Source organism: Ursus maritimus, unplaced genomic scaffold (genome assembly GCF_017311325.1).
Source record: "Ursus maritimus isolate PB19 unplaced genomic scaffold, ASM1731132v1 scaffold_9, whole genome shotgun sequence".
Classification (NCBI taxonomy): Eukaryota; Metazoa; Chordata; class Mammalia; order Carnivora; family Ursidae; genus Ursus; species Ursus maritimus.
Genome location: NW_024427107.1, coordinates 70,925,305 through 70,940,381, shown reverse-complemented (window position 1 = coordinate 70,940,381; position 15,077 = coordinate 70,925,305). Strand labels below are relative to the sequence as shown.

The 15,077-nt window shown below is 37.8% G+C and overlaps 1 protein-coding gene across 4 annotated transcripts in view; it reads right to left on the bottom strand.

Annotated features, from left to right (window-relative positions):
• EFR3A (EFR3 homolog A) overlaps positions 1–15,077 on the bottom strand; it is a 106,181-nt gene that overhangs the window by 56,107 nt on the left and 34,997 nt on the right. For 2 of the 4 annotated variants that reach the window (XM_040625708.1, XM_040625707.1), the window contains 5 exons: positions 13,683–13,759; positions 9,277–9,404; positions 7,990–8,140; positions 5,645–5,766; positions 548–697 (listed from right to left, as the gene is read on the bottom strand). In XM_040625708.1, the coding sequence (XP_040481642.1) occupies positions 548–697; positions 5,645–5,766; positions 7,990–8,140; positions 9,277–9,383 (530 nt within the window). In that variant the 5' untranslated portion in view covers positions 9,384–9,404; positions 13,683–13,759. Of the gene's footprint in view, positions 1–547; positions 698–5,644; positions 5,767–7,989; positions 8,141–9,276; positions 9,405–13,614; positions 13,760–15,077 lie in introns of those variants that run through there. The other 2 variants (XM_040625709.1, XM_040625710.1) reach the window with 2 other exon arrangements.

The window sequence follows — 15,077 nt, the reverse complement described above, 5'->3', positions numbered from 1 at the left end:
GAAAGCCACACACAAGAACTCCAACACCAGTTCTAACAGCTAACAGAACAGACGTGACTCCACAGAAATGTTAAAATGTTTTCCTTTACTCCCAAAATATCTAAGAATAAGAAACGAATAGAGTTTAACCTTTCGTTTAAAAAACTGAATAGCAATTATTATCATTATTATTTTGGTTAGTTCTAACCGCCTAAGAAAAAGCATCCTGGATCTCTAAAGAATAACAGATGTTTAGCTGTAATTTGTTTCTCACACTTGCAACTTTTAGTATTAATTCAAACAGCAATTTGGATGCTCAGTAACAAGCAGCAAGAGTAAATTTATTCTCAAAGAAATAAAACCTTAAATGTATGAGTAAGGATCCGCTGTCTACTAAGCCTAAAGATGAATAATTTTTTCAGAAAGGGCACATATTTAAACTCACTCAAGTTTATGAGACCACCATTTATACAATACTAAGGATAAAACTTGCTTAAGCTGGCAAGCAAGCACACGTACACATATACAAAAGTAACACACCCTCAACCCTAGTATCTTTATTCCCTACCTGTCAACCTCTTCTGTCTTTTGCATGTTGAACAACAGGGACGGAACAATTTTATCCATATGCTGGGGTTCCCAAATGGTAGCCCGAAGTTCATCATTAACTGTTTTGCGAACCACTCCTTGAATACCCCTGATTCCAGCAATTCGGATTCTATAAAAAAGAAAAAACGGAGTCATGAAAAAGGTTACTTAATCAAGTCTGCCTGTTTAGCTAAGAGAATGGATGCCAAGTAAATATTGTTATCTCAAGTCAAGAAAATGAAAATAACACAACAACAAGTCTATGAAATTAAAATCTCAAAAATCTAAGATAGAGGTATGGCAGTTCCAAAAGAGATTTACTTTATGTTTTTGGGTTTTCTTTAGTTTTTTAATGTAATCGCTACCCCCCCAGAATGCAGGGCTCAACCTCACGACCCCAAGATCAAGAGTCACACGCTCCACCGACTGAGCCAGCCAGGTGCCCCAAGACTTACTCTGGATACCATCTTCCTAAAATCAGCATTTAAAGTTTAAAGAGACTGTAAAGTATAATAATATCAAGTCTATGTATTATTTTTCAATAAAAAAGAATTTAATCAAAAGCATTAGGTTTTCCTAACGGGATGATAATTCAAACTAATATGAACTAGATTCTCTCCATTTCTTGCCTAGAAGTCTCAGAAGCTGAGTGAAAACAGGATTTCACTCTTCTTGAACAGCCCTCAGTGCTTCCTCAGACTTTTTCGCTGTTTCTCCACAAGGGGCTCTCACTTCCCACAGTCCACATAGATGGAAGACTAAACTGGTTCCCATGAAGGTACTGTGACAAATGAGAACTATCAAAATGGGAGTACAGATAACCTCAGCCATTTTTAAACATACACACCCATGTATACTAACATATGTATACACCAGGTATATGCGTGACTGAAAACCTATCCATGTGGGGAGAGAACCTCTCTTGCCCTATTGTCCCATCACAACCCACAACTTCCTCAAGCTCTTCGCTCTTCCTCACTCTTCTCAAAAAAAAAAAAAAAAAAGGCTATAGGTTCAAGAATGAGAAGAAAAATGACTAGAAAATAGCACATAAAAGCCGGGGAGGAAGAATCTCACAAGCAGAGCTAAACTGGTCACCCATTTGCCCCCAAAAAACTTCTTTCTGGCCCAATTTGATTGTTATTTACTTCCTTTTTTGCTACTACCGGAAATATTCACCAACAGAGGTTTATTTAGCTTACCCCGCACAGTCCTCTGAAAGTTACAAGTGTTGAAGAATGAAAGATACGGGGAAGGGGATGACTGTGCTTTACAAACCCATGAGGACATAACACAGGCGTTCAGGAATGGCAGACGGAGAAAAGGATAACAGGATACTGAACAGATAAAGTGAACAGGAAACATAAAGACAGATTTTGCCTATTTCACAGCTGTGTATACATGTCGCTTTCTAAAACGAAGTCTTAAGAGACTCTTGTACAGCTACCACGAGTGGGCAAGACTAACACTACTATCATGGTGTCTGCTTTGTATGCCTGCTGTCACTCCTTGGGTGGTAAGAGGACCAAGCACAAGGTGGCACAGAGCACATGAACGAGATGCCACAAGGAGGGGGGCTGATGCCTCATGACACAGCAGCCTAGATGGAGGGCAGCAGACAGAGAAGCCCTTGTTCAAAAGAGGGGGAACTATCTTACAGCTACTACAGATAAACAGCGGGCATCCAATTCAGATCTAGATCTGGCCTAATATATTCTAGCCATTACCTTAAAGGAATTTTAGTTTCTTCATCAGTAAAATAGAACTTGTCTTGCCTAAAGCATAGGAATGTTGTACGGATCTAAATGAGTTAATGAGCTAATTCATGCACAGTGTTTAGCCAATAAGATGTTAAATAAATTGGCACACAATTATTAAGTGTTAGCTGCTCCTGCTATTGTTAATCATTATGATGATGATGATGATTGCTATCATAACTGAAGGTTGCTCCGGAAATTAGAGCTTAAGATTATGATGTATGACTTTACAGGTGGGAACCATTACTGCAGGGCAAATATGTTAAGAAAATCTTAAGTTTTTAGCCCCATTTCCTAGCCCCCTGAATTCTATTTGATATAGTTTTGCTAAAGATAAAGGAAATAAGTAACTAAGTTAGAATCTAAAAAGGAGTATTAATATGCCTGAAAAACCAAAAGGACTTTTACTAAAAACAAAGCAGGAAAAAGAAAAAAAAAAAAATCAAACCCCGTATCTTAAAAGCATTTTAGCTTACTCACTGGTTTCGCGGTGATTCAAACAAAAAGTCATTTTGGAATTTCAAATATACAATTCTGAAAGACCCAGAATTAGGAAAAAGTACCATAAGGCTTTCATTTGTATTTAGAAAATTTCAAGTTTCTTTTTATGAATATTAGTGAAAAATGTTAGATGAAAATATGTTCAGAAGACAAGCTCTTTCACACTAGGGGGCAGTACATACCTAAAATAAGACACCTTATAGTAATAAATTTTGAACTTTTTTTTTTAAGGTTTTTTATTTATTTGAGAAGGAGGGGGAGGAGAGAGAGACTGCCCAAGCAGACTCCCCACTGAGCATAGAGCCCAATGCAGGGCTCAATCCCAGGACCCTGAGATGATGACCTGAGCCAAAATCCAGAGTTGGCCACTTAGCCGCCTGAGCCACCCAGGCGCCCCTAAATTTTGAGCTTCTTAATGTATCCTTTCCTGAATACTATGTAAATCACAAACACTTCTCTCCTACACTGGTTTATATGTGAAACTCACTTCAACCAAAATTTGAGAAATGTCTGTGTATAGCTTACTAATCCCTATAATACTAAACAAAAGAAATACTACATTCTGCGTATTTACCGTATTTTAAAGGAAAACAAAATTGTCAAAATCTTAAAAAAAAAAAAACAAAACTATCCCTTTCTTTAGGAATTCTTTATACCTTTTTGCCCCATTAATAAGTTAAGGTCAGCTGCGAGAACAGGGACAATTTTTTTTTTTTAAAGATTCACTTGAAATAGAGAGAGCACACACGACTGCATGCATGCACACGTGCAAGCCGGAAAAAGGGTGGAGGGAAAGGGAGAACCTCAAGCAGACTCCACGCCGAGTGCAGAGCCCTATGGAGCCGATCCCAGGACCCTGAGATCCCAACCCGAGCCAAAATCAAGAGTCGGACACTCAACCAAGGGAGCCACCCGGGCACCCCAGAAGAGGGACAAATTTTATAAAACATTTTTTAAATGTCCTTTAGGAAGGGAAAAAAAGATTTTAATGGTGACTGGAAAAAAGAGGAAATTAGCAAGACAGTTATAGTTACCTGTACCTTTCTAAGGCTCTATACTCATAATAAAGGAAACAGCATAACTCTAAACAGCCAATACTACACTGAGGAAAAATTATACCTATGGCGTGTCAGACAGTGTGTTTGTATCTGAAAACAACTAGTAAATCACTTCGCAGCTTTCTTTCACCATGTTAAAATAACTTTTTACATTTGTTTTGCTTTGTATTAAACCAACACTGTAGCGTGTACACTAAAAGCTAGTTCTATTTCTGCACATTCCCTTATTTTAAAAGAAAACTAAAAATTACAAACATGCTAAATCTTGACTTTAAAAGGCCTCCAATAACTCTGAATTCAGGTTAGTTTCTTTCTTTTTAGGTGTAGTATCATAAAGCTCAGACTACTTTTTATTTACCAGATTCATTTTGATTTCAATTCTTTTTTTTATAATAATTTTTTATTATGTTATGTTAGTCATCATACAGTATATCCTTAGTTTTTGATGTAGTGTTCCATGACTCATTATTTGCATATAACACCCAGTGCACCATGTAATATGTGTGCCCTCCTTAATACCCATCACCGGCCTATTCAATTCTTAACTTTAAAGCTTCTCATTTCCACATAAATATCAACCTACAGACTGTGTTTGCAGATTGAGTATTTGATTCCAGATTACTAGGGAGTATCCAGAAGAAATGTTTAAAAACACCCAAATCAGTTATGATAAACTCAGACTGACAATGATTCAGTAATACTCTTTCATTCATTCAATTTATGTATATATTCATTTAAAAAGTACTTACTGAGAGCCTATTATATGCTCAGCACTATTCAAAGTACTAGTGATACACCAGTCCTCAAAACAAGGACTTTGTCCTCCTGGAGTTCATATTCCACAGAGGAACAAGAAACAGAGATGAGAAGAAGATAAAAGAGTAACTGGGGATGGGATGGGAGGCTGGTATTTAATAAATAAAAGGTGACCAGTGGAGGACTCCCCTGAGAAGGTGACACGGGAGCAGAAAGCTGAACAAAGTGAGGCAAACAGCCCTGTGTGTATCTAGAGAATCATTCTAGGCAGAGACCACTTAGTCCACAGGCCTTGAGAAACTGTGCCTGGTGTGCTCAGAACTGCAAAGAGACCATGTGGCCGGATAGAGCAAAAGGAACAAGAAATGAGAGGCCAACAGAATCTGACACGGGGGCAGGGGGAGCAGAAAGGGGAATTCCAGGTTACAATAAAGACCAGAATTTTAGTCTATACGTTGAGAAACCAGTCTCAGTTTGGCTATTTCAGCCAGCCCTTCTAACAGCAATAGAAAGCCATATTTCAGGAAAAAGTGTGTATTTTCCCATTTCCTTTGGTAATCATTATGTAACATACCATATTATGTATTATGGTAATCAAAACACGGAACTCATCAATAAACCACTCTATGACTGCAAATCAGAGTAGGGGAGCCTGAGTGACTCACTCGGTTAAGCATCTGACTTTTTTTTTTTAATATTTTATTTATTTATTTAACAAAGAGAGAGACAGCCAGCAAGAGAGGGAACACAGGCAGGGGGAGTGGGAGAGGAAGAAGCAGGCTCCCAGCAGAGGAGCCTGATGTGGGGCTCGATCCCAGGACTCTAGGATCACGCCCTGAGCCGAAGGCAGAAGCTTAACAACTGAGCCACCCAGGCGCCCCTAAGCATCCGACTCTTGATCTCAGCACAGGTCTTGATCTCAGGGTCGTGAGTTCAAGCCCCAAGTTGGGCTCCATGCCGGACATGGTGCCTACTTACCACATCATAGAGTAAAATAATACATACTCTGTTCGTATTTCTGGATCACTATGACAGGAATGACACATGGCACTGAAGCGAGATACAAAAAAGTCATAACGTCTGTGATAGGATGGTGTGTCTTCTTCAATATTTGCAAATTTGACAAACTAAAAAAAAAAAACCAATATAAACATGTTATCGCCTTTTGGAAAGTATAGAACACATTTACTTTCATCCATTATTTGTTACATTAACAACAATTTTCCAAATAAGCAGCAAATGAAACCTATAAAATATAATCAATGCTACATACATACAAAAGGAATTTTTTAATTGAACTTGAGAAAATCAAGAATATACTATTATAAATATTAACTTGAACACTTTTATCCAGGTTCTTTTGAGTGAGTGAGCCCACTCTCTAGAAGGAAAGATCTTACTCTAAAGCTCTTCTCCATTTCCTAGACACTGACTGTGCTTCACTGATAACCTTAGGCCCAAACCTGCAGAAAATTTTATTCCTTAATCACAGACAGCAAATCTTCTGCGACAGCTATGACTTAACACACAAATGAGTAATATGTGACATGGAAAGGAGACATAAACTGAAGGAAATATACACCCAAAAGAGAAGAAAAATACTGAGATGGTAAAATGTATTCTACCTCCTTTCTAGATACACAAAAGAAATATCTATGCATTTGGGAAGTTCTAAATACCCCGCCTGTGTCACAGACCTGGCCCTAAGGCTCCTTATTATGTATTTTCTTCTCTCATTAGCTTTCCATTCACTCAGTGATGTGTTACTTCTGTACAGCCTAAAGCAGCATACTGTTACTTTACATGCAAATTTAAATATATATAAACCCCTACCAGGATACAGACTGGTGGCCTGAAAGGCTATAACCAAAAGAATTATTCAACCAAATTTACCAATATGTTCCTGAAAACTAAACTGAAATAAGGATAAAATAAATGTGAGAAAATGAAATTATGATACCAAAACAATTTAAATTAATTCCACCAGAGCTAAGTCCTCAGTTCTAAATGACAATTTTATATGATTCATATTATCTAGAAAAGGGCCATGAATACTACACCTGGTTGAGATTAAACTGACATTCATTACCTATTGTGTGCCATACACTGTGCTACGTGTTTCCACATGATTTAATCATTCCAATGGCCCTGGAAGAATGTATCATTATCCCCAGTTTACAGATAGGAACCCTGAAATTCAAGAGGTGAAATCATTTGTCCCAAGTGACAGTTAATAAGTGGTGGAACTGGCATTAGAGTGCAGGGATTTGACTCCAATTGTCACAATTCCCATACTACACACTGACCATGTGAAGTTTCAGAAAATATTAAACCAAGAATCTCTATTTTTCATAAAAATAAGCCTTAACTGACTGAGCCACCCAGGTGCCCTGTCAAAAACATTATAATGACGTACTACACGTTGGCTAACTGAACATAAAACAAAAACAAAAACAATGTGAAAAGTAAAACAGCCCAGGTAACAGTATATCTTTTGAAAGCATCAGTTTGTGAAAAAACAAACAACAATATTAAGACAGAGATATTGTACAATCATGAAGAACTGAATCTTCCAGAATCCCAGAGAGAAAATTAAAACTCACATTCCACTGCAAAAAATAAATAAGTAAATAAAGCTTAACTTGTATCAGGAAATGCTCAAAAATGTAAATGGAAAAAAAAACACACAAAAGTCTACCTATAATATGTTCCCCACTTTCCAATATATATTAAAAAAAGAAAAAGATTAAAAGATTACTTCTGGATATTGGAATTACAGATGTCTTGTTTACTCTTCCATGTTTTCTTGATTTTCAAATGCATATTACTTTGAAATAAATTAGAAATTTTTTAAATGACCATTAAAATATTAAATGTTCTGGAAAATTTTTAGAAGGAGAAACTTTATTCTCTTTTCACTTATTAAAAGTCACAAGTAAGAACACAGACCAAGTGATCATCTACAGAAGGAGCTCCTATTGTCTCTGAGTATGAAGAACTTACTTTATGGCCAACAGATTTTCCCATGCTCCTTAGGATTGGTTAGTATCATAAATTTCACAAGAAGCAACAGAAAAAGCTAGAAACAGTGTTCTTTCTTTTAAGATTTTATTTTTAAATAATATCTATACCCCAAGTGGGGCTCAAACGCACAACCTCAAGTAGTTGCACACTTTGCTGACTCAACGAGCCAGGCACCCCTAGAGACGGTGCTCTAATCACCCACATCTGCGCTGTTTGTCCACATGCTCTGACTGGAGCATTTGTTTGTAGCAGGTAAAAACATTCTCAGAAGAGATCAAGTCTAGAGACGCTAATTAACCTGAAAGTTAGAGAACAGATTTACTCACAGAATTTGTTCCAAGAACTTGAAGCTTTGGTTCCCCTGATTCTAGCAGCTTTGCTACCATATGAAGAAAGCTTTCTACAAACGGCTTGATGCTTTGAGAATGGCAAGCCATAAGAAGTTGGTCCAACGCCTCCATAGCAATTAAAACATACCTAAGTGTAAGAGAAAAATAACGTCAAAGCATTTCTAGCTTTCTAAATTCTCTTAGGTGCATCTTCATTGGAATAATTAAATGTAAATGCACAGAACAGAGAAAGGCAAATTTAGTAGTTCCTAAGTGAAATCTTACTTCTCACAAACACTAATGATCTTAGATCATATAATAACCCTCATACTGAAGTATACACAAAAAGTGTACTGTACTACACCCCATTGTCTCCTCCCTTCCAAACTCTTCCAAGGCTTAACATTAGCTTTGTGTATATTTTTCTTTGGAAACATGGACATTTTCTATTTTCCAGACTTCTAGCCATCTACCTTTGTATCTGACCCAAAAGAGTTACTACAAGCAATGTGGCTGAAGTTTCCAATATAATCTATTTGTATTTGTAAATACTGAGTGTAAAAAACATCACCAGCAACAACAGACTATCATAAGGAAACATCTCATAAATTTAACCTTACAATTCATTAGATTTTAAAGCTTACACTAAAAATTAAAATTGACTTTAGATTACTTTATATAACTGTTAAGACTTGCTAAAATGTTCTAAGACGTAACAATAAGGAAGCAGAGAAAACCAGTATGACTTGAAGAATGGAGTACTCTAAGAAACGAAGATCATAAAATGAATATGGAAAAGTACTTATAATCCAAACTATCCAAGTTACTACCGTTCAAGCATAAAGAATGGAGTAAGACTGCAGATCTTTATTTACAGGTAGGTAGACAGCTAGCGCAGTTCCAAATCAGCATGCTTACGTTCTCTGGACCTTAATATCTACGCCTAATGTTCTCTTTTACTCTTCTACGGATAGGTAAATACACTAAGGGAGTCAATTTCTACTATTTCCGTTAAAGAAATATTAAAATACCAAAAATTAACAGATGCTTAAGCCAAAGGCAACTCTGTTAACTCACATGTGTCTATTCTTAAAACATGACCATCAGAAAAGTAATAAAAGCTGCAAACATCTATACGGTATACACATTTCCTTGTAAAACAGTATTAGGTTTTATCCTCCACACATCATCTTTGCATGACTCGATGACAAAACAATGTACAGAATGATTTAGCTTAGGGAGAATTTTCAGAGATACAGTATTAGCAGCAATTAGTTTCCTTACCCGGAACGATGTCTGACAACATCTCTGCTCAACCTTTCTGCTAAGTAAGAACCAATTCGATCCAGTTTCTCTGGAGCAGATACTGCATAAAACGTCAATTTCTCCATGTCTGCTTTAACAAGGCCATCCTAAAAATAAGAAGAACAGCAAGATAAATAGGCTATCTATATTTTCATAGTTATTTTTTATTTCTAAGCGTTGTTTGCTTCACATGTCCCCTTTTGGGATTCGTGATTAATCCATTATTTACGCTGAACTTTCTGGCTATAACCTCCTTACTGTAAATATGCACCATTCTGGCTACAGAATTTTCAGAAAGCTAAAGAAATGCCCCCAGTTAGGCAGAATATTTAAATATACCTTCACAAGCAATGAATTATTCTAACACCTTCCAAAATAAACAGCTCAACTAACTGCAATATGTAGGGAATGGGATGTTAATTTAGTGAAAAGGTTTCAAACAAATTTATTTCAATTTTAACATTTCACAATATGTTGTTAAGCCTATTTTACTCCTTTACATATACAACAGTGAACATGTTAAAATGATTCAAAAGTTGCTGATATCATCATAAAGCCTTCTTTTAATTAATAAATGAGAAGATATTCAGAACTGCATGAATCGCTTACCAATGTATGAAAACAACAAGAGGCCCCCAGTGTGGGATCGGCAAACTTTCATTTGTCTCTGCCCTCTAAAAGGTGACTGGCCACAGGTCTGATGGTACTCCCCACCCTCAGGCAACAAATCAATTATCAGCCTAAACGTTATGGTCATACATAGTCCAAGTAACTAAATGCTGTTGGGATTGTTAGAGGAGGTGGGAAGGGAGACAGAAAAATTATGTTAAATGGTGAATCTACAACTAAAAATTTAGAAATCTGCATTTTCAACTGGCTCCTCCAAATTCTCTGGCTACTTTGCCAATGCTCCATCGCCAACCCCTATTATTTTTACCTACTTGGTTTTCCTCAAACTTGCTACCTTGCCACCTCTCTTCCCGTTCTGACATCAGATGAGTTCTTCTCCTCCTCCTCAGAGAAGGTGGAAGTCATCAGATTAGAATTTACTGGCGAAAACACCCCTGCTTTCTCAGTGCCCTCTACAACAGTGGTTTTCAACCAGGGTGACTTCATTCCCCCAGGGTAATGTCTGGAGACATTTAGGATTGTCACTGCTGGGAGGTGGGTGGACTGGCACCTGCAGCAGAAGCCTGGGATGCTAATAAACATCCCACAATGCACAGGATAACCCAAAAGCAAAGAATTAACTGGATCAACAGAACCTGAATGAAGAAACCCTGCCCCATGGAAAGTGAAAGTGCCTTCTTTTTGGAGGACTCGTCTTGGAGAAATCAGTTTGCCTATGTTCTTGCTGTCTGCTTCACATAGCCCAGGATCTGGCTCCATCAAGTTAGGATGGCCTCTCTCTTTCCTGGTTCTTTAACCTCTCCCTCTTGGTTCCTCCACCTCATTACTTAAATATGACTGTCTTGCATCCATTTTTTTTTTATCCCTTAATAATTTTATTGAGGAATAATTTACACACAATAAACTATACCTAAGTATGTCATTTGAACTATGACAGTTGTGTATCTGTGAAACCACCACTAAAAAACAAGATACAAACATTTCTATCATCTGCAAAAGATTCCTTATGTCCTCTGCAATCCATCTCTTCCTCCAGGCAATCACGGCTCTGCTTTCAGCATTATCAAAAGCAGCACGCATCAAGGGAATCATATAGTCTGTGCATGACTCCTCTCACTCAACTCACCTCTGCCTGGGGATGCTTCTCTAGCTCACCTGGGTAACTCCTACTCAACCTACAGGTCTCAGTGGCCTCCAAAAAGCCTTCAATGCACCCTTCCCAACATCCCTTCAAAGCTTGGGTAAGAGGCTCCTCCTATATGCTCCTCTAGCTCACTGTACTTATCTCTATTACATTTTATCATACTGTTTTTCGCTCCCTAAGCAAATACTCATCAAGTGCTAACTATGTGCCAGGCACTGTCATAGACACTAGGGAAGAAAGGGTGAGCAAAGAATTATATTAACTCATTTAATCCTCACGAGAACCTTATGAAATATGCACTATTTATAATTTCCATTTCATGATGAGAAACTGAGGTACCTGTCCAAGATCACAAGGCTAGTAATTATTAAGACATGGTTTGGTCCCCCTCCCTAGATCACTCTTTGAAGGCAGGGACTATAACATACAGACCTCTGTACTCTGGGCAGTACGCCTGATCTATTTTTGATACATGATTTTTTATTAGCTTGTTTTTTTGTGGTTTTTTTTTTTTTTTTAAGATTTTATTTATTTGTCAGAGAGAGAGAGATCGAGAGAAAGCACAAGCAGGGGGAGCGGCAGGCAGAGGGAGAAGCAGGCTCCCTGCTGAGCGAGGAGCCTGATGCGGACTCATCCCAGGACTCTGGGAACACGACCTGAGCCAAAGGTAGACGCTTAACCGACTGAGCAACCCAGGGATCCTACTGTTGGTCAATAAATTAAACATAACAAATAAGGTCAAATGGGTTATGATTGCCACATGTATGCAAGGTTTATGTAAATTTTTTTAAATCTTGTTTTACAGATCTCCATTTGAACAAATCTTATCTAAATACTTGGCAATCAATCAACCAATACCTGGCAAAAATAAAGATTCTTTCTATAACCATTCTCTCTACCTGTCATTACTAATCTAATCTACCTGTCATCACTCCCATGGTCACAACTGTTCAAAACTCCCTCACTGCCTAGGAGTTAAAGTAGATAAAGGAGAAACTTTGTCTGTCATTCACATTCCTCCATAATCTGGCCTCCACCTTATCTTCAGTAACCATATGCCCCAGACTCCTCAGGGCAATGATGTGAATATTCAGTCTATTAAATGACATGACTGGAATTTCGAATCAGAAATCATGGTCAACATGATTACCACTCATTACCCTCTCCAATGAGGCTATATAAACCTTCATTTGAAGGTTCTTAATCTCAAATGTACCTCTTGCTTTCTCTTGCACCCCTCTGCCTTTTCTCTAGAGGCCCCTCACTTGCAATAAAGAGACTAATCTTACTTTTCCAGATGGCACACATCCTTCAAAGCTCAGCAAATCTCATTTCCTCCGAAAATGCTTCCTAGAGATTGCCAACCTACAGCAAAAACTCTCTGCTTTAAAGGTAAAAACTTTACCACCTGTTTTACTTAAAATTTTGCTTATGTATTAGGATTTAATATTTAGTATGCTGTTGCTTTATGTCAGTCAATGGATGGAAAGCTACTAAAGGCAGGTACCATATCTTCAGGCTTAATCTGCCACAAATTATCCAGGTACCTGGCAGCCAATAGTATGTAACAGATTAACCTCTTCTAAATGGCTGAATGTTTAAATCAAATTTGACTAAAAATGAGATATTTCATATGTCATGAAATATATAAATGTTAAGATAACCAAAAGGTTTCCATAACTGGCTATATTTTATTTTTTTGGTAAACATTTTTTTTTAATTTTTAAGTAATCTCTATACCCAACATGGGACTCAAACCTATAACCCTGAGATCAAAAGTTGTATGCTCTATGGACTGAGCCAGTCAGGTGTCCTGGCTACATTTTAAAATAAAGCAATTAAACCCATCTAACATTTTTTTGTTCATATCCATTTAACACTAGACTAAAGGAGTCTTGGAAAACTTAGGACAGTGTCAAACAGAATCATTCAAATCCAGTTGCTTTGAAAACAGTAATCTTCCATAATAAAGTAAAGGTTATAAAAAATTCACAAGCATTTAAGTAAAAAGAGAACAAACTGCCTGGAATATTATTCCTTTACTTCTCAATTCTCTTCTGAAAACTGTGTGGCCAAACTATTTACTCTTCAGATCTTGGCTTAGATTTCATTTCCTTAAGGCCTCTGTTCTCCAGGCCCACACGAGGCATCCTTCCGACCTGCTCCAGAGCGCCCTGCACTTCATCCCTCCGTCCCAGCATTCTCTCACACAATACTGTAATCGCCAATTTCCTTGTCTGTGAGCTCAGCGAGAGCAGAAAACCATGTCTGTGCTCACAGTTGTATTCTTAGCATTTCACACAAATAATCTGGCCCTAGCTCATAAATTTCTGAAAAGTATTACTTAAATATAGGAACTATCTAGACAAGAGAATACCATCTGTCCATCACCCCAGATGTATGGTTAATCTATGAAAAGGTTCTGAAAATTAGACGAGCAAGCATGGGTCATTTAAAAGTAAAAAAATAAAAGATAAGTATAAAAATACTAGTGTACACGATGAGATTTAGGGGTAAAAGTAGAGAAATGAAATTAGGGAAACCTTGGGGAGGTCAGCAGGGGAAGGATGGGTCAGCAAAGAGAAGGGTCAGTAGATGTAGATCAAATTACTTTGGGGTCTTCAGGGAATATGTTGTCCACCAGGCGTTTGTAGCGAGGACGCAGAGCAGAACAGCAGCAACACACTCCTGTCCAAAGAAGAACAAAATCACAAAGTACGAAGATTATTCATACTGCAAAACACCTAGAAATTCAGGTTTCTGGATATTAATGAGTTATCGAAAATAAAAAGAAAAACTGCAAACTGGCGCTAATAGAAAACAGAAATGCAAATTCCATTACTGACTGAGAAATGAAAAAACATCCTCTCCCCTCCCCAGAGACACCAGGTCAAAGTGAATATATTAGTGAATCATTCCAAAGTTCCAAATCAAATTGTTTAGGGGCATGTGTGTGTGTGTGTACGTGTGCACACACACATACACACATTCACACACACACAAAACCTACCAAATTCACCCTATAAAGCAAATATATTATCTGTACCCCCTTTACTTCCTTTCTAATCTTGTCTCCTATCACCTTCTGCATCCCCCAGCCCCACCCTCCCATTGCCTGGCCCAATCCACTCACAGCACCAGGCACAATGGTCTTGAAGGACAGTCTGCTCTTCCGTGGCTGGTACAATTCTACATAACATATCATATGAGGAACGACACTAGAGGAGGAAACAACCTCAAAGGAAAGTCCAGGAATTTCAAAAATGCACAAAGGTGCTCTATATAGTTTTAGTTGTTGGTATCTTGGAACGAGCAAGGGATTGGGATCCAGAATATCTGGGTTCATTCCAATTCTTTCCCTTAAGTGACTACATGGCCTTGGGTAAAGCATATCAGCTATCTGGGAAGAACCATGTAAGTGAGAATGATGAGTTTTCTTGTCCCGCAAACTAATAACAGGAATGCTGGTCTGGAGCCACTATAAAATTATCCCCATGATTTATGAAACTGGAATTATGTGTGTGTCTGTGTAAGTGTGCATTTGTATGTATTTAGAAACCAAAATATGGTATGAAAGACTGCTTGAGCTAGAAACTAAAAGAACTCAGATCTAAGCAGACTTCTACTACTATCTCACAGAGTAAGATTATGCAAGAGACAACTTCACCAGATCTCACTTTGCTCATGAAGTACGCATCATTTATGCATGCAGTCATATACCAAATGTCAACTGAGTGCCCGGCACTGGCCAAAACAAGGAAGACTGAGTCCAGATTTGCACTGGAGCAGAGTCGATAAAGTGATAAAAACAAGAGAGACTTAAGAATTGTACAGCATCTTCAGTGATCACAGAGCACTGTGCATATCTAAGAACATTCCTAGAAAACTAGTGAATTATTATTACCATTACTTTACAGGAGTGGGAAGTGCAGAACTGACCAAGTAACTTACTCAACCGCAATGGCTGGGTGAGAATCCAGTGTCTAATTCTGTAACCCCAAGCTCT